At 35.2% G+C, this 21,152-nt stretch overlaps 1 protein-coding gene across 1 annotated transcript; it reads right to left on the reverse strand.

Annotated features, from left to right (window-relative positions):
• Positions 1 to 1,894: 1,894 nt before the first annotated feature.
• LOC117332446 (required for meiotic nuclear division protein 1 homolog) lies at positions 1,895 to 21,081 on the reverse strand. The gene is made up of 12 exons (XM_033891350.1): positions 20,969 to 21,081; positions 19,858 to 20,529; positions 18,347 to 18,455; positions 16,490 to 16,568; positions 14,964 to 15,003; positions 13,032 to 13,132; positions 10,554 to 10,660; positions 7,943 to 8,007; positions 7,720 to 7,796; positions 6,939 to 7,059; positions 2,452 to 2,568; positions 1,895 to 1,948 (listed from the first exon to the last, which is right to left on the reverse strand). Exons 2-12 carry the CDS (start codon positions 20,503 to 20,505, stop codon positions 1,913 to 1,915), a joined length of 1,500 nt encoding a protein of 499 aa, XP_033747241.1. The 5' UTR covers positions 20,506 to 20,529; positions 20,969 to 21,081; the 3' UTR covers positions 1,895 to 1,912.
• Between the last annotated feature and the right edge of the window lie 71 nt (positions 21,082 to 21,152).

A 21,152-nucleotide genomic window follows, 5' to 3' on the forward strand; every position in this document is an offset into this window, starting at 1 on the left:
TCAATCAATTTAAAGCCACAATCGTGAATGGCAGCCATGTCATTGACAGACTTGTGAACTGGAGCATTGTTCTGATGGAATAACGCACCTTTAGTGAGTTATATTTATTATTTTATCCGTAACTGCCTCAGAAGTGACGCATAATATGTGCTATTGATTGCCTGTCCCTTTTGGAGATAATTTAAATCAGCAAAATACCATCTGCATTCAAGAAAACCGAGGCCATGACCTTTCCAGCTGATGCAATAGTCTTCGCCTTCTTTGGCGAGGGAGAGCCAGGGTGCTTCCATTGTTTCGATTGTTCTTTGGCCTCTGGGGTAAAATGATGGACCCATGTTTCGTCCATAATGACAAATCTCTGAGGAAAGTTGGCATGATCTTCCTCAAAAAGGTTAAGATAAGCACGCGAGAATGTGCGCCTGGTGTACTTCTGGTCAACTGTCAGAAGTCTTGGTACCCATCTGATGTTTTGGGTCCGGTGAAAAGGATTGCAAATCCTGTACTGGAATAAACTCAACAAAACTTGATATTCTGATAAGCGCAATTATAAGTAACTGAAGTTCTTGACTATACAGTGAAACTTCGTTAACTCGAACTCGAAAAACTTGAATACCCCACTTAACTCGAAGTACTTAGTCAGTCCTGGCCGAATTCTCTCTTTATCCTAGTAAAAAAAACTTGGAAACTCGAATTCGGAAAACTCGGAAAAACTCGGATAATACAAAGTGAAATATTACATACACATTCACATGTATTGACCAGTCTTTACACTGAACTGATGAGCGAAAGAGCGGAGTTATAATGATTATATAATGTTGACAAATATTGACCAAACTTTGCACCAAAATGACAACTCACTTAATTCGAACACTCGGATAACTCGAAGTTTTCTCGTCGTCCCGTCGAGTTTGAGTTAACGAAATTCCACTGTATATATATATATATAATCATTGCTTAAAATGTGTGCCTCTTCGCTCTGATTACATCCAGAACATTAATCCTTTGACACGTTATTTCATCCTCGTGAATGTCAGATATTGGTGTGCTGTGAAAACTATCAACTCATGAACTCTTTGTAACATACTTATATCAGTATATGGTCAAGAATAGTTCATAAGGTATACACTTTCATAAAATAATTTGTGAAATGATGAAAAAGTAAACAAACTTGACTAAATTGTCCCTTTAAAGATTTTTGCTTTTTTTTTTTTTACTTGTTACCATGAATGAAGGTCAAGGTAATTAATTTGATCAATCTTGTCAACCCTTCATCCCAACATGCTACAGGCCAGATTAAGGTCTCTGGACCTCTTGCTTAAAGATTACAGATTTTGGCACATTTGACCCTTGTTGAGGGTCAATCTTGATAGCCCTAGCATGCCACAGGCTCAAAATCAGGCTACTTGGCCTCTTGGTTATTAAGAAGTTGTTTAAATACTTTAGCATATTTGACCCATGTGACCTTAAATGAAGGTCAATGTCGCTCATTAAAACAATCTTAAAAACCCTTCATCCATGCATGCTATAGGCCAGATGTAGCCCTTCATCCTAGCACACAACAGACACAATATCACGTCTTTGGGCATCTTGGTTATCAAGAAGAAGCTGTTTAAATATTTTAGCATATTTAACCCTTGGGACTATGAAAGGAATGTCAAGGTCATCCATTGAACAAACTTGGTAGCCCTTCCTCCCAGCATGCTACAGACCTAATAAAAAGGCAATTGGCCACTTGGTTATCAAAAAGTTATTTAAGGAAAAAGTTGAGCAAGACAAGCAAAAATAATCAATCTCTTACACGACTTTTCATATTCCTTACATCAAGGTGAAGCTAATATAATGTCAATCTTGAATTTAATCTTAACAATATGCCATAAACAAATAACACTTTCAATATTTTTTTGTATTCTATTTATTTAAAAATTTCTTTCCGCAACTCAAGAACAACCTGAAAAGAAAAAGAAAAATCTCATTTGAATTAGGTAAGGATAATATCAGTTCTACTTGGACTCTAGACAAGATTTTACCTTGAATCAAAAGAAACCATCATTTGCTCTACTACCCAAAGTATGCAATGAACTTTCCAAAAACTGTAAAATTAAAGGAATATCTCTGACTATTTTGAACCTTTTAAGAGCAGAATATCCCTTAAAGGCGTTCAGTCTATTAATAGGTCACTTTTTAAAGATGCATGTTAAATCATTATGGATAAATTAAGCTTGTCATAAACAGACAAAATTTGATTTCTCACCTCCAGTGTGATTATAAGGATTCCAGTCCATAAATATATCAATTTTCATTTTGTTCAATTATGATGATTAAATTTAGTTTATCGAAAGGGACAGAATTGGACGTCTCACCTTGAAGGCAACAGGAGGTTTTTGGTCTATAAATAGATCCATTTTGTTCAATCTTGATGATTTATCCAAAGGGCTTAATTTGATGACTTACCTCCAATGCGATAAGAAGAATTATAATCCACTCAAGCCGAATGTGTCGTTTGTCACTCTCCAGGTCCTTAATGAGCTCTAACAACTCTATACAGTAACTCATCTTCTCATTCATCACCTGAAATATTAAAATGAATGCTTTTTGATCACCTGAAATAGTTGAAATTATAATGCTATCATCACCTGAATTATTTAATTATAATGTTATCACATGAAATTTTTGAAATTATAATGATATCATCACATGAAATATTTTAAATTAATGCTTTCTTATCACATGAAATATTTTAAATTAATGCTTTCTTATCACATGAAATATTTGAAATTATAATGCTATCTTCACCTGAAATATTTGAATTTGATGTTTATTTATCACCTGAATGATTTGAAATTAACGTTTTTTTAATCACCTGAAATATTTGAAATAATAATCATATCATCACCTGAAATATTTGAAATTAATGCTTTTTTAATCTTCTGAAATATTTGAAATTAATGCATTTTTAATCACATGAAATATTTGAAATTATAATCTTATCGTCACCTGAAATTTTTGAAATTGATGTTTTTTTGATCATCTGAATTATTTGATATGAAAGCTCTTTTAATCTTCTGAAATATTTGAAATCAATGTTTACTCATCACCTGAATTATTTGAATTTAATGCTTTTTTGATCACATGAAATATTTGAAATTATATTCTTATCATCACATGAGATATTTAAAATTAATACTTTTTTAATCTTCTGAAATATTTGAAATTAACATTTATTCATCACCTGAATTATTTGAAATTAATGTCTTTTTAATCACCTGAAATATTTGAAATAATAATCTTATCATCACTTCAAATATCTGAAATCAATGCTTAATCATCACCTGTAATATTTGAAATTAATGCTTTATCCCCTGAAATATTTGAAATTAATATCTATTCACCACCTGTATTATTTGAAATTAATGCTTAATCATCACCTGAAACATTTGAAATTAATGCTTTTTTAATTGTTTGAAATATTTGAAATTGATGGTTATTCATCACTTGAATAATTTGAAATTTTTGATTTTTTAATTATCTGAAATATTTGAAATTGATGGTTATTCATCAGCTGAATTATTTGAAATTAATGTTTTTTAATTATCTGAAATATTTCAAATTAATGTTTATTCATCAGCTGAATTATTTGAAAATAATGCTTTTTTAATCCCCTGAAATATATGAAATTATAATGCCATCATCACGTGAAATATTTGAAATTAATGCCTTTTCATTTTAGGTTAAAATACAGAAATTACTTAAGTGCAAAAAGGCCATTAAGTGCAAAAGATTTTCACTTAAGTGTCAAAAAAATTATTTGCACTTAAGTGCAATAAGTATGGACGAGAAATTCAAGAAATTGGTGGGAATAATTTTGTCATTAATCATATACATGTAATATTTTTCCTTACTGCAATGAATGGCAAGCAATGATAAAAAAAAGATCCATACAATTGCAGGTTATCGGTTAAAGCGATATTCCTTTGTTTGAATAAAGTGTATGTCGCCAAATTGAAACTTGATGAGAAATGTGTATTTTTCCCAAGTACCAGGTATTGCTCTTTCATCACCTGAAATATTTGAAATCATCTAATACAATAAATAAAATATCTAAATAACAATGTCTTTATTCATTATTGACCAAACCTGGCTATGAGCCTAGCATGCTAATAATCCTGCCCTATTTCAACTGCAATCATGTAACAAGTGCTAACAACTGCTATTTTATCACCCATATAAAAAGGTCCACCTCTATATTGAGCCAAAATCTATATAATCAATTGTCCAGTGTTTGTACCCAGAATGCGGCTTTCTGATTGGTTGAGATTTTTTTTTCATATCTTATATAATTAATTTTTCTTTGTTTTCATGGTAAATACTCAAATGTGATTGGTCGAAAAATTCTTTTCATTTTTCTATGAAAGAAATTCTGAGAATGGCGTGAAAAATGTGACGTCACAATACGACAATTGACGTTGCGTATTGATTTGAGAAAAAGAATCCCATTTAAAACCAGTAAAATTGTACATAAAACATGTTTTAAATTAGAAAATCATTTTCAAAAATTAATTATAAGCGTTGATGTCAATTATTTTTTAGTTTCATCGCGGTATGAAACAAATTTTGTTTGCAAACATCTGTAAGAATCTGCTATTCAGATTCATACAATTTGCAAACAAAATTAGTTTCGTACCCCGATGAAACTAAAACCAGAGGGATCTTGGCGCCCACCATTAAATGATCTTCATAGGTTCCATGTCAGATTGATCTTTTCTCTTTTTTTCCCTTCCTCTTACTATAATCTGTATAAATTAAGAAACATCCCTCCAGTGCTTTTTAAACAAGGGAAACTTATATATGAAATTTGAGATTTGGCGATAATGGTTGTCTGTCGACAATGTTTTCAGATTAGTCCAAAAATGCAATACGACGGACCAAGGAGAACCTACATATGAAAATTGAGAAAGATCCCTTCAGTTCTTTCTGAGAAGTCTCAATAACAAACTTCAATTGACAAAATCCAAGATGGCTACCTGTCGGCCATGTTGTTTTCCGATCAATCCCAAAATGCAATATGCAAAACTAAGCACCAAGGAGAACCTAAATATGAAATTTGAGAAGAATCCCTTCAGTACTTTCTCAGAAATAGCGATAACAAACTTCAATTGTCAAAATCAAAGATGGCTGCCTGTAGGCCATGTTGTTTTCCGATCGGTCCCAAAATGTAATATGCATAACTAGGCACCAAGGGGAACATACATATGAAATTTGAGAAAGATCCCTTCAGTACTTTCTCAGAAATAGCGATAACAAACTTTAATTGTCAAAATTCAAGATGGCTGCCTGTCGGCCATGTTGTCTTCTGATCGATCCCAAAATGTAATATGCATAACTAGGCACCAAGGGGAACCTACATATGAAATTTGAGAAAGATTCCTTCAGAACATTCTCAGAAATAGCGATAACAAACTTCAATTGTCAAAATCCAAGATGGCTGCCTGTCGGCCATGTTGTTTTTCGATCGGTCCCAAAATGCAATATGCATAACTAGGCACCAAGGGGAACCTACATATGAAATTTGAGAAAGATACCTTCAGTCCTTTCTCAGAAATAGCAATAACAAGAATTGTTTACAGACGGACGGACGGAGGGACGGACGGACGGACAGTTGGACGGACCACGGACGCAGGGCGATTTGAATAGCCCACCATCTGATGATAAGACATCAATGCTTAAATGAAAAAAATAAGAAATGGCGAGAAATATTATGACGTCAGACGGCCATTGACATTTCGTATTGATTTATGAAAAAGAATCCCTTATATGTACAATTAAACATTGTACATAAATCATGTTTTAATTTTGAAAATCAATTTCAACAAGAGATCTTGGCGCCCACCATTGAATGATCTTTATAGGTTCCATGTCAGATAGATCTTCTCTCTATTTTTCCCTTCCTCTTACTAATCTGTGTAAATTGAGAAACATCCCTCCAATACTTTTCAAACAAGGGGTACCTATATATGAAATTTGAGATTTAGCGATAATGGCTGTCTGTCGGCCATGTTGCTTTCAGATTGGTCCCAAAATGCAATACGAGGGACCAAAGGGAACATACATATGAAATTCGAGAAACATTCCTTCAGTACCCGGTAAGAAGAGATAACAAACTTCAATTGTCAAAATCCAAGATGGCTGCCTGTTGGCTATGTTGTTTTCAGATTAGTTGCAAAATGCAATATTCATTACTAGGGACCAAGGGGAACCTACATATGAAATTTCAGAGAGATTCCTTCACTACCTTCTTAGAAATAGCAATAACAAAAATTGTTTACGGACGGACAGACGGACCATGGACGCAAGGCGATTTGAATAACTCACCATCTGATGATGGTTGGCTAAAACTTATTTATAAGCATTGATGTCAATTATTTTTTAGTTACAGGGTTATGAAAAAAATTTGTTGGCTAACTTTTGTATGAATCCTCTAAACAAATTGACATCAATGCTGAAGTGTTCAACCCTTGGCCACCCTTACCCTTGGCCACCCTTACCCTTGGCCACCCTGGGGTACCCTCTGTCACCTTTCACCACCTTGGCCACCCTTACCCTTTGCCACCCTAGGCAAACCTTACCCTTTGCCACCCTAGGCAAACCTTACCCTTTGCCACCCTGGGCCACCCTTACCCTTGCACCATCCTGTGCCACCCTTACCCTTGGCCACCCTGGGGTACCCTCAGCCACCTTTCACCACCTGGGCCACCCTTACCCTTGGCCACCCTGGGGTACCCTCAGCCACCTTGCACCATCCTGGGCCACCCTTACCCTTGGCCACCCTGGGCCACCCTTGGCCACCCCGGGCCACCCTTGGCCACCCTGGGCCACCCTTTGCCACCTTGTGTTTTCCTGAATATCACATACCCGGTACACTTGATTAGTGATCATTTTACCTTGATCCTGTGAGGGACACATAGATGATTGTAGCACTGCTTGTACAGGTCTCCCAGCTTATCCCTGTCCCAGTAGAAGTCTGGGGTGTCCAGTAACTCAGAACCCAAGTTCATGGACTGTCTACAATATCAAAACATAGGACATGGACTGTCTACAATATCAAAACATAGGACTAATATTGGGATTTAGGTCTTATTTTTTATATATATTTATATTTTTTTTTTTATTTATGTGAACATGTACACCCCTGTTCTCTTCAATGAAAATGTAACAAATGGAAATTTAACCAATGAAAAATTAGGCAATGGAAATTTAGTGAATGGAAATTTAAAACATGGAAATTTAGCCAATGGAAATTTAGTGAATGGAAATTAACTGAATGAAAATTTAGTCAATGGATGAAAATTTAGCCAATGAAAATTTAGTGATGGGAAATTTAATGAATGAAAATTTAGTCAATGAATGAAAATTTAGCCAATGGAAATTTAGTGAATGGAAATTTAATGAATGAAAATTTAGTCAATGGAAATGTAGTGAATGGAAACATAACCAAAACTTTTGCTCAACATTCAGGAAAAATATAATTCAGTTTTCTATTTCAACTACCTATCTCCAGAAAGTTCATTGAATGATTCATCATCATCATCATCATCATCACCATCACCATCATCATCATCATTATGATATAGGAATGGTATCATCATCATCCACAGCATCAATTCACACATCCATGTACCATAATCATCTTAATACTCTCCTCTGTTTTAACATACAACTTACCGAATTGCAAATATTGCCCCAAGAGTTTTCAAAATCTTCTGTTTTCTCATGCGTACATCACTCCCTATTCTTAATGCCTGGAAGAGAAATCACAATTTTTTTTTTCAATATTTCCATTATGCAGCCAGAAATATTTCAAAATCCCACAACCAATATCTAATAATACATATGAGGGGGTTCTATTCTGAATCTGTGAACATTTCCATCATAAAATAATACTTACCTCAGAAATGTGTTCACATTCCTGGCTATGTCTATAAAGTTCTGTCTCCCAAATGCTGAGCTTTACTGAAAACAGAAAATTAAAAGTCATGAAAGTGTAAAACAAGAGGCCCAGAGGACCTTTATTGCTTACCTGGTTGGATTTTACCAAAAGTCATAAAAATGTAGAAAAATCACACAGCAGATATTGACAGGCCCTGGTGAGGAGTTGTTTAAGGACAAGTTTACAGTCAACTACAGTCAACTAAAGTCAACTACAGTCAACTACAGTCAACTGAAGTCAACTAAAATCAACTAAAGTCAACTACAGTCAACTGAAGTCAACTAAAATCAACTACAGTCAACTACAGTCAACTACAGTCAACTAAAGTCAACTAGTCAACTAAAGTCAACTAAAGTCAACTGAAGTCAACTAAAGTCAACTACAGTCAACTAAAGTCAACTAAAATCAACTAAAGTTAACTAGTCAACTACAGTCAACTAAAGTAAACTACAGTCAACTTAATTCAACAAGTCAACTAAAGTCAACTAAAGTCAACTACAGTCAACTAAAGTCAACTAAAGTCAACTGAAGTCAACTAAAGTCAACTGAAGTCAACTAAAGTCAACTAAAGTCAACTACAGTCAACTAGTCAACTAAAGTCAACTAAAGTCAACTAAAATCAACTTAATTCAACTACAGTCAACTAAAGTCAACTAAAATCAACTAAAGTCAACTACAGTCAACTACAGTCAACTAAAGTCAACTAGTCAACTAAAGTCAACTACAGTCAACTAAAATCAACTAAAGTCAACTAAAGTCAACAAGTCAACTACAGTCAACTAAAGTCAACTACAGTCAACTACAGTCAACTAAAGTCAACTACAGTCAACTAAAGTGAACTAAAGTCAACTAAAGTCAACTAAAGTCAACTAAAGTCAACTACAGTCAACTAAAGTCAACTAAAGTCAACTAAAGTCAACTTAATTCAACAAGTCAACTACAGTCAACTAAAGTCAACTAGTCAACTAAAGTCAACTACAGTCAACTACAGTCAACAACAGTCAACTGAAGTCAACTAAAATCAACTACAGTCAACTACAGTCAACTTAATTCAACTAAAATCAACTAAAGTTAACTAGTCAACTAAAGTCAACTAAAATCAACTAAAGTCAACTAAAGTCAACTAAAGTCAACTAAAATCAACTAAAGTCAACTACAGTCAACTAAAGTCAACTAAAGTCAACTAGTCAACTAAAGTCAACTACAGTCAACTAGTCAACTAAAGTAAACTAAAGTCAACTAAAGTCAACTACAGTCAACTACAGTCAACTAAAGTCAACTAAAATCAACTAAAGTCAACTGAAGTCAACTAAAATCAACTACAGTCAACTACAGTCAACTTAATTCAACAAGTCAACTACAGTCAACTAAAGTCAACTAAAATCAACTAAAGTAAACTAGTCAACTAAAGTCAACTGAAGTCAACTAAAGTCAACTGAAGTCAACTAAAGTCAACTAAAATCAACTACAGTCAACTAGTCAACTACAGTCAACTAAAGTCAACTACAGTCAACTAAAGTCAACTACAGTCAACTACAGTCAACTAAAGTCAACTACAGTCAACTAGTCAACTAAAGTCAACTAAAGTCAACTACAGTCAACTGAAATCAACTAAAGTAAACTACAGTCAACTACAGTCAACGACAGTCAACTAAAGTAAACTACAGTCAACTACAGTCAACTAAAATCAACTAAAGTAAACTACAGTCAACTACATGATTTGTATGGAAAACACAATATATAGACCATAAGAAAATTATTTAATAAATAATTCAGATGTTTACTGGGTTTTTGCCCCATGAACAGCCAGCGTCATTTTGAGGTGGAATCTCCTTGTAGTAGTTTGTGAATACCTCACTTAACAACATAAAGGAGGCCGGTCGCATGTCATCCAGAGCAATAAGAGTTAAGTATTTTGCTGAGGACACGACCACGACTGCACAGACTGGCCTATTTCATGGCTTCCAGACAAACACAAACCGACGTGTAGAAAGCGTTGAACCACACACCACGGATCATCACCTGAGGTTACATGGTGAGATACTCTCAGTGACAGAAATTAGCAATATTCAAACCATACAAGTTGATTTTTTTCATAATCATGTTCTGATTTCATACATGGTTCAAAACAACAAATTAAGTAATTTTCAGGGGAATGGGGCCAAGGTTCAAATAATTGAAAGCTTGCATATTTCACATTTGGATGTGTTGTTAACCAATTTTGACAGGAACGGGGCCAGGGTTTGGATAACTGAAAGTTCAGATATTGTAATATCAAACTGAAATTTGGTTTTAATTAGACTGCTTACTGATTGCGTTTGGACAAAGTAGTGGTTCGGATAAATGAAAGTCACAATATGTGACATTTGAATATGTTGTTAACTGAATTTGTAGGGATTGAGGCCAGGGTCTGGGTAACTGAAAGTATTGAAATGTGAATTTCGGATATGTTGTTAACCAATTTTGTGGGGGATAAGGCAGGGGTTTGGGTAACTGAAGGTCTTGATATGTATGTGTATACATCAAAAACATTCTGAATTTTTACCTGTAATTTGTTCAATGTTCATACCTGATTGAGAAAGGGCATTTGAGAAAGCATATTTGACGAGGATCAAATCAGGGGCCTCCTGGTCTTCATTGATGTTGATAACATCGTTGTTTAGGAATGTATCTAACCTGAAACATATTTTACAACATAATTGACCTTTTTTACCATGTCATACGACAATGTCATAAATATATCCTTAGACAAACGTGTAAAAAACTTGTATGACGTCATCATCATGATGTCACATGATTGTCTCTCTAGAGAAAAATAAACTTTTAGATTGGAATTTACCAGACTTAAACAAAAGTAAATTGTAAGATTTTACTTATATTCTAAAAAATACAGGTTATGTGATCAACAGAATCTTGAACTCACGACAATATAACATGGCATTTATTAAACTCATTTAATAATCGTATATGCTGTTCGCCTTTTTTTTTTTAGTGAACTCCGAGATACATTTTTTCTATGTTTGACTGTGGGCTGAAAAACAACAAATTATACTAATATGTCAATGAAAGTTTAATTCAAATTAAACGTCAATAAAAATATCAGAAAAAAACTACAAAACTAACAGTTAGATAGGGAATTTGTAGGTGAGATCTCCAGACTGTCACCCAATATACCTCAGTACTCACTTTGTAGGTGAGATCTCCAGACTGTCACCCAATATACCTCAGTACTCACTTTGTAGGTCAGATCTCCAGACTGTCACCCAATATACCTCAGTACTCACTTTGTAGGTGAGATCTCCAGACTGTCACCCAATATACATCAGTACTCACTTTGTAGGTGAGATCTCCAGACTGTCACCCAATATACCTCAATACTCACTTCGTAGGTCAGATCTCCAGACTGTCACCCAATATACATCAGTACTCACTTTGTAGGTCAGATCCCCAGACTGTCACCCAATATACCTCAGTACTCACTTTGTAGGTCAGATCTCCAGACTGTCACCCAATATACCTCAGTACTCACTTTGTAGGTCAGATCTCCAGACTGTCACCCAATATACCTCAGTACTCACTTTGTAGGTCAGATCTCCAGACTGTCACCCAATATACCTCAGTACTCACTTTGTAGGTTGAATCTCCAGACTGTCACCCAATATACCTCAGTACTCACTTTGTAGGTCAGATCTCCAGACTGTCACCCAATATACCTCAGTACTCACTTTGTAGGTCAGATCTCCAGACTGTCACCCAATATACCTCAGTACTCACTTTGTAGGTCAGATCTCCAGACTGTCACCCAATATACCTCAGTACTCACTTTGTAGGTCAGATCTCCAGACTGTCACCCAATATACCTCAGTACTCACTTTGTAGGTCAGATCTCCAGACTGTCACCCAATATACCTCAGTACTCACTTTGTAGGTCAGATCTCCAGACTGTCACCCAATATACCTCAGTACTCACTTTGTAGGTCAGATCTCCAGACTGTCACCCAATATACATCAGTACTCACTTTGTAGGTCAGATCTCCAGACTGTCACCCAATATACATCAGTACTCACTTTGTAGGTCAGATCTCCAGACTGTCACCCAATATACCTCAGTACTCACTTTGTAGGTCAGATCTCCAGACTGTCACCCAATATACCTCAGTACTCACTTTGTAGGTCAGATCTCCAGACTGTCACCCAATATACCTCAGTACTCACTTTGTAGGTCAGATCTCCAGACTGTCACCCAATATACCTCAATACTCACTTTGTAGGTCAGATCTCCAGACTGTCACCCAATATACCTCAGTACTCACTTTGTAGGTCAGATCTCCAGACTGTCACCCAATATACCTCAGTACTCACTTTGTAGGTCAGATCTCCAGACTGTCACCCAATATACCTCAGTACTCACTTTGTAGGTCAGATCCCCAGACTGTCACCCAATATACATCAGTACTCACTTTGTAGGTTGAATCTCCAGACTGTCACCCAATATACCTCAGTACTCACTTTGTAGGTTGAATCTCCAGACTGTCACCCAATATACCTCAGTACTCACTTTGTAGGTTGAATCTCCAGACTGTCACCCAATATACCTCAGTACTCACTTTGTAGGTTGAATCTCCAGACTGTCACCCAATATACCTCAGTACTCACTTTGTAGGTCAGATCCCCAGACTGTCACCCAATATACCTCAGTACTCAGTTTGTAGGTTGAATCTCCAGACTGTCACCCAATATACCTCAGTACTCACTTTGTAGGTCAGATCTCCAGACTGTCACCCGATATACCTCAGTACTCACTTTGTAGGTCAGATCTCCAGACTGTCACCCAATATACATCAGTACTCACTTTGTAGGTCAGATCTCCAGACTGTCACCCAATATACATCAGTACTCACTTTGTAGGTCAGATCTCCAGACTGTCACCCAATATACCTCCATACTCACTTTGTAGGTGAATCTCCAGACTGTCACCCAATATACCTCAGTACTCACATTGTAGGTCAGATCTCCAGACTGTCACCCAATATACCTCAGTACTCACTTTGTAGGTTGAATCTCCAGACTGTCACTTTCGTCCATTATGAGTTTCATATCATTTATCTCCATGCAATGTTCCTTCATGTTCTTCAGTATGTTCAGCCTCTGTTAAAATAAAAATGCCGTAAATTTAAATTGAACAGCAAACCATTGACCTATCAACACTATCATGACTCAATCTGATTAGTGGCTTGTAGTTTATAAAACGGGAGCACAGATCAAGATATGGTTTTATGTCACCTTGAAGTCCATGAAAAGCAATAGAAATGGGCCTGTGTCAATCACCTATTCAACAGTATGAAGAACAATAGATTAGCTAATGAACAATATCCCATCATATATCAGTTTACATACCTTATTGTTATGATAATAAGCCTATGCCAGGTAATAAGCCCATCTATCTCCTACTGTAAAATCACCCATATGTTTATATAATTTATTTTTATTTAATTTTTCTATAAAAACTTCACCCCTCGGGCTTATAGAAGAATCAAAACAATAGAATCCTTAATAGAATTTAATAGGATGATAGCGGACACAGGTATTACTGTCTCTATATCAACATCAATATAAATTTAGAATAAACATAATATTAGACGCTTAACAATTAATTTAATATTTCTACTTCACTTTGTAGGTATAGGATATGTCCTTGTCCTAGCTACCATCAATAGAGGACATGCATATCTTGTCAATCAAAATTTCATGACCATTTCAAGGCCATAATGACATTTTTCAGAATATGAGTTTTTCAATGCCTGATGCTTCACACTTCGAATGCCTGATTTCAAAGCTGATTTGCCCATTTTTCTGAGGTCTATTAGTTTGAGACACAAAATCCAATAAACATCATTCTTTAATTCACAGACCCAAGATTTAAACAAAGACTTACAATTTGGATTGAAAGAACATTTCCCTATTATCTATGTCTCTATGTAATTACATGAATGAAACACTGAATTTCAAGGATTTTAAAGCCACAGACTGCATGCTGGGATTGAGGACTTTCCAAGGCTGCATGCTGGGACTGAGAACTTTCCAAGGCTGCATGCTGGGACTGAGAACTTTCCAAGGCTGCATGCTGGGACTGAGAACTTTCCAGGGCTGCATACTTGGATCGAGGGCTTTCCAAAGCTGCATACTGGGTTTGGGGGCTTTCCAAAGCTGCATACTAAGGCTTTTCCAGGGCATCAGGCTGGGATTGAAGACTTTCCAGGGCTGCATACTTGGATTGATAGTTTTCCAATGCTGCATGCTGGGATTGAAGGCTTTTCAAGGCTGCATGCAGGGATTGAAGGCTTTCCAAGTCCCCAGGCTGGGATTGAAGACTTTCCAAGGCTGCATGCTGGGATTGAGGGCTCTCCAAGGCCTCAGGCTGGTATTGAAGACTTTCCAAGGCTGCATGCTGGGATTGAGGGCTCTCCAAGGCCTCAGGCTGGTATTGAAGACTTTCCAAAGCTGCATGCTGGGATTGAGGGCTCTCCAAGGCCTCAGGCTGGTATTGAGGACTTTCTAAGGCCACAGGCTGGGATTGAAGACTTTCCAAAGCTGCATGCTGGGATTGAGGGCTGTCCAAGGCTGCATACTGGGATTGAAGGCTTTCCAAGGCTGCAGGCTGGGACTGAGAACTTTCCAAGGCTGCAGGCTGGGATTCAAGGTTTTTCAATGTCGCAGACAGTGATTCAATAACTTTTCGAAATCGCAGACTGTGATACAAGGTTTTTCAATGCCACAGACAGTGATACAAGGCTTTTCAAGGCCACAGACTGTAATTCAAGGGTTTTCAAGCCACATAGCGAAACTTCAATGACTTTTCAAGACTGTTTATGATTTGATCAATGATAAAAACATCCCAATGAATGGTTTGTTACATCTATAAAATATGTACTGTATTCAATGATGACTATTTTTAATCCTCTGTACATTTAGCACTTACTTCATCTTCAAGTACATTCCAAAATACCACAGAGCCCTCACTGAAACAAAAACATTTACTCATCAAAGTTAATTTTCAATACCGGTAAATGGGCTGACAAAGCTCCTATACAAATCAACATTTACATATACATCTGTATATTAAACCTAATCAACTGGAGCTGACATCTTGTCTGATTTCACCTGGATGACCTGATAATTGCCAACTGTTGCAATTGTGAAAAATGTTGGAATTGTCATATATTTTTTGTTAGAAATACTCAAAATTAAGATCTAGGTGCTAAAAAAATAAAAATGAATAACAAAAATAGAGAAAAAAAAAATAAAAAGAAAAGAAAAGACAATTGATTAATATAACATATAATCAATAAAATGATAAAAAAAATCCATCATTCAATAATCTCTATTTCTATATTTACTTTTTCCTTCTTTCCTCTCCTCTTTTAACAAATTTCAACTGTCAAATTCTGATATAGCCACCTGTTGGCCATTTCAAAATCCAGATCAGACTCAAAATTGAATGGACACAACTAGGGATCAAGGGGAACCTACATCTGAAGTTTGAGAAATATCCTTTTGAAAGAGTTTATGATGAAAATTATATTTTTTTTAAATCATTTTTATTAATCAGAAATACATGTTTAACATCAATAAAGCTATATAAATGTTGAAAAATGAAACGATGCTACTTGCGATTATCTACTGTCCAGGAGCTCAATTTTTTTTAGCTTTTTTCTTCTTTTTTTCTTATAAACAACACTTTTGTGGGCATTTGAGTTCACCAACAAATAGTTTTCATGAAATCCAATATATAGACTTTTTGCCAGATTCTTACAGTTTATATAAAGTATGGACATATGAGTAGATTAAGAGTTAAAAAAAACATAGAAAAATCCTGGAAAAGTGATTAATTTTAAATATATAATATTGCAAACACACAGAGTTAGATGAAATATTTATTCTAAACTAAAGAAATTCAAAGTCATAAGAGTAAAAGAACAATTATGGTTATATAATTTAATTTTGTATGAAACACACATTTTCATTGGCTGAAATATTTTTTTATGCCTCCATAACAAAATTTTTGATGTTCTGAAATGTAACGTCGGCTGATGACGTTGCGTAATAATTTATCACAGAAAAGAATTCACCAAAGAAAGTGAAATATCTTGGTGTGTATAAGACGAAATTAAATTATAAGAATTAACAAAATTTGTTTCTGCGATAATTCCAGAGTGCAATAATCAATGAATTTAATGGCATCTTAATGAAAATGATGTCATAAATATGAACATGACTTCGAAATGACAACAAATTATTCCTAATTATTTTGAATGTTACTGGCTTTGCAAGTCCTGTGTTGTCAGAAATGTTTAACTCAATGTCGCGTTACATGTATACTAGCACAAATTCAGAACTAATACTCATAACTGAAGTCCAAGAATCTTGAACAGTGACTCTTACGGCGATGTTTTTCAGCAACACAATGCAATATAATGCTTTTTAAAGATGAGCTGTCGGACTTACCTGAAGAAGAAAATGTCCTTTTTTGGGTAGTTGTCTGGCTGGTACCGAGAGGTCACATGAATCACTTTGTTCAATAAATCTGTGTAAAAAAAAAAAGGTAAAGTTTTATAAAAAATATCTCTGTCTTCCTTGCCTTCCTATTACGGTCAAAATTTACGTGTGTTGTGTATGCAGTTTATTTTTCTTAATGTTATCGTTAAAATTCCCAAAATCTTTCAATCTGGTACTTTTAATGCAAGAACAGGATATCGAGCAAACACCTGTTACCCATTTCTTGCTAAATTTTACACTTTTCATACAAAATTTTCAATTTTTTTCAAGGTTGCAATTTCCCTAAATGGCCAAGAAAAACTTTTTCTCATGGTTTGATACTCATCGACTTATTCAAGACAAAAAAGTGCACACTTTTGTTAGTTTGTTTTGAATACATCAGAAAAAAAAAACCTAAATAAAATGTCTCTAGCAGCATGATTGCTTTCACAATCATTAAACCTTTCAATTCAGATATATTCATTTGCATTCAGTCCAGATTTTCAATTGTTGTGTTAATAAATCAACAAAGTTCTAGATCTTGAGGCTGCTGCATATAATTTTACGAAGAAATGCTGAAAAAATTATGTTTTAATTAAGTATTTATTACATCTGAAATTTAAAACAGTCTGAGCCTGTGGCTTAAACTGATGAACATCATCATAAATGATATTCATTACACGGGCTGCGGTGGCTGAGTAGTGAAGGTGTCCTCAAACTTTATCACTAGACCTAGGACTCCACCTCTGGGTCATGAGTTGAAACCCACATGGGGTAGTTGCCAGGTACTGACCATAGACCAGTGGTTTTTCTCCGGGTACTCCGGCTTTCCTCCACCTCCAAAACCAGGTACGTCCTTAAATGACCCTGGCTGTTAATAGGACATTAAACAAAATAAACCAATAAACCAAAAGTATTTGTTACATAAAGCCACTCTGACCTACAAGAGTTACTTCCCTTCTTCTCTACTGGATGGTATATAGTTGTTTATTTGCTAGGTTAATTGCCCTATGAACAGCCAGGATCAATTGAAGTACTTGGTGACTACTTCACTGAACTACGTACTGGAGGCCTGTCACATGCCCTCCAGGGCAATCAGGGAAAAGTGTGTGACACAATTGTGACAATAGACCGGACTGTTTCTCAGCTTCTTAAGAAACACAAACCGACATGGGTAGGGAGTGTTGAACCACACACCTCAGATCTCCACCTGAGGTTACGTAGCCAGCTGAGCCCCAGATGGTATTACTGTTTCATACTCTTTATACTCACCCTCTGGGGTTGTACAGACATTTGTACAGACTATGTGACATACGAGAGACTAATATTGCTGCTTCATACTCTTTAAACTTACCCCTGGGGTCAGAGAGACATTTGTACAGACTATGCGATACATACGAGAGACTATTATTGCTGTTTCATACTCTTTAAACTTACCCCTGGGGTCAGAGAGACATTTGTACAGACTATGATACATACGAGAGACTAATATTGCTATTTTATACTCTTTATATTTACTCTCTGGGGTCTGAGAGACATTTGTACAGACTATGTGACATATGAGAAACTTACAACATTGTACCTTGTAAACTTTATTTATTTTACAACCATTGTGGAACAAGTTATATAAACTTATATTAATCACACTTGTTGGGCCGGATGGAAGTGCGGGAGAGGTGTTACTGTGGTAGGAAACCGGAGTACCCGCGGAAAACCCAGGTGAAGGCATACCTTTTCAAATCCGATAGGGGAATCTAACTGGCCACCTAGGTGAAAGACAAGTATACCATTTTGCAACCCAACCACCACATTGTGCCTGATACTCACCCTCTGGGGTCGAGGAGACATCAAATAGCTGCTCTTCAGCCAGATGCTTTTTAAAGCTTGTGAAGTCTAGTTCATTTCCAACCGCATACACTGTTACTTGACAAGGAACCTGTAGTGATATGAATACAAAGCAGACTCAAAATCAACAGATAGGTTATGTCTATATTATAACATACTCTAATAGACTATTTTATATCATAACATACTCTAATAGACTATTTTATATCATAACATACTGTAATAGACAATTTTATATCATAACATAGTCTAACAGACAATTTTATATCATAACATACTGTAATAGACAATTTTATATTATAACATACTCTAATAGACTATTTTATATCATAACATAGTCTAATAGACTATTTTATATCATAACATACTGTAATAGACAATTTTATATCATAACATAGTCTAATAGACTATTTTATATCATAACATAGTCTAATAGACTATTTTATATCATAACATACTGTAATAGACAATTTTATATTATAACATACTCTAATAGACTATTTTATATCATAACATAGTCTAATAGACTATTTTATATCATAACATACTCTAATAGACTATTTTATATTATAACATACTCTAATAGACTATTTTATATCATAACATAGTCTAATAGACTATTTTATATCATAACATACTGTAATAGACAATTTTATATCATAACATAGTCTAATAGACTATTTTATATTATAACATAATCTAATAGACTATTTTTATTCATAACATACACTAATAGACTATTTTATATTATAACATACTCTAATAGACTATTTTATATCATAACAAAGTCTAATAGACTATTTTATATCATAACATACTCAAATAGGCTATTGTATATCATGACATACTCTAACAGACTATTTTGGATTCCAATTAACTGCTGGGATGAAATTGAAATTTAAGATCAAATATTCATTCCGGCTTGAAAATGAAGGAAGATTTTAAGCATTAAATTTAATATCTCTTAAATAAATTTTTAAATTGAATAAGCAGCCACCTTAGTTATGGGGCCAGTCTGTGGTTCGCCCAATGGAAATTACTATATGATGAACCTTAAATAAGCTGTCACCTGTCTGATGCGGCCAGTCAGTGGTCACTAAAATCTGGTCTTAGTCGTTATCTCATCCCGTATTGAGCGGCCATTGTGTCCGGAGTTAAATAGCCGAGATGATCACATGACCAGATTTTATTATCAATTGTCATGTGATTTGTTTGTTTTCGATAATCTTTACACTCAGACCCTTCACACTAAAGTGTCGAGTCTTTGCTGGATTAAAATTGTAAGCGTTATTATGCAAACCGAGGCTGAACATGACAACTTTATGTGAAATGAATCAAACAAACTACAATTGGAGATTTTTTTCAGAAGCAATAAATTTATGAAAACTTTGTTTTTTGTTGTGAGTTTCTGGTGAACCTGGTTTTAGCAGCCACCTGTCATAAGCAGCCAATGGGGCCACTTGATACAGGTTTGACTGTATACGTACACTTACCTGTCTGATGATAGGTTGTACTTTCTTCCTGATAGTTTTCCGAGACTTATCACCTTTTTTCTCCAACTCCTTTTCAGCATCCATAACTTTCAGACCTTCCTTCTTCTTTTGGTCCATAGTACTAATGCTTATATAGCGAAACACATCAAATTTTGATCTACATGTCTGTATAGAACGCAGGAGCAAACCTGGCCTTTTCAGCAACCCACATTGTGTATGAAACCCACGACCATTTTGCTGACATGACCGAGGTTTAGAATTCGTATGAAAGCCATTTCCTATGTTTTGTGTCACACTAGCTGAATAACATATTTGGTGACTCGTCAAGGTTTTTGAGCTGTAAAGTCTCAGAGGACAAGAACTTATGCTTTCTGAAGTCAAGTCCTTCGCCTGCTTAAAATTCCTAAATTTACCTTCTACGATCAGGTCACCCTTTTGCCATATACCAGAAGTAACTTTTCTTTTTAGGTAGCTGTGACCTAGATTATGTTTTAAAAACACAGACCCATAAATCTCAGGAGCTCTTAAATTTGATTGAATTGTTGAATGAAAATGACAATTTTTAAATAATGTCTGTGACCTTGAACTCCATCTGTGAAGTTGAATCCTGTTTAGCTGAAACCTTAAGCTCAACGTTGCAGAAGACATTGTGCTTGGTTTTCAATTCATTATCTGAAAAAAAATTGAAGAAAATAAATGTAGACCAGAAATAATTGTTTTTGAATTTTACTGTTGAGTTCCGGGTCATTTAATAGTTAGTTGCATGTATGACACTGAAGAAAACATGCTCAATTTATTTCCTGACATTACTAGTGTTGTATCCGCTTAATTTTCCTGTGAATGCTACTATTATCAGTCTTACACACGTTTGGCAAGTCACGATCGCAGTTTTGATGGCAAAATAGCTCATGTCACCCTAGGTCCAATCACGTTACACGCAAATCTCAAAGATTTAATCCTGAAAATCGGTGGCATCAACTTTCATTTTATCATTTTGGCCCTTAGGTCGGGTCAGTCTGACCCCGACATGCAGGTGACATAACGTTGAAATTAATTTAATTTCACTTCACATTTACAAATGGAATAATGTTGCAATGGTAAATCTACTTACCAACAAACCACGATTATATTGCGTCAGCAGATTTCCATGCCTGTATCAAAGTTTATTCGTATGACACTTTGAAGAAACTTATCCTTTAGCTCATGTACAAAACATTCTCCCGATCTTGATCAATATAATATTATTCCGAATAGATTAAAGTTGATCGGAACATTTCGGAGTTCTCCCTTAATAA

Source organism: Pecten maximus, chromosome 8 (genome assembly GCF_902652985.1).
Source record: "Pecten maximus chromosome 8, xPecMax1.1, whole genome shotgun sequence".
NCBI classification, from domain to species: Eukaryota; Metazoa; Mollusca; class Bivalvia; order Pectinida; family Pectinidae; genus Pecten; species Pecten maximus.

What these genes read in the sequence shown, in the direction of transcription:
- LOC117332446 (XM_033891350.1), bottom strand. Translation starts at nt 20,505, where the DNA reads ATGTCTTCTGCAACGTTGAGCTTAAGGTTTCAGCTAAACAGGATTCAA. An exon ending in TGTCTCCTCGACCCCAGAGG is followed by an intron (nt 16,569 to 18,346) that starts GTGAGTATCAGG and finishes TTTTTTACACAG; the next exon opens with ATTTATTGAACAAAGTGATT. An exon ending in GGAATGTACTTGAAGATGAA is followed by an intron (nt 13,133 to 14,963) that starts GTAAGTGCTAAA and finishes TTATTTTAACAG; the next exon opens with AGGCTGAACATACTGAAGAA.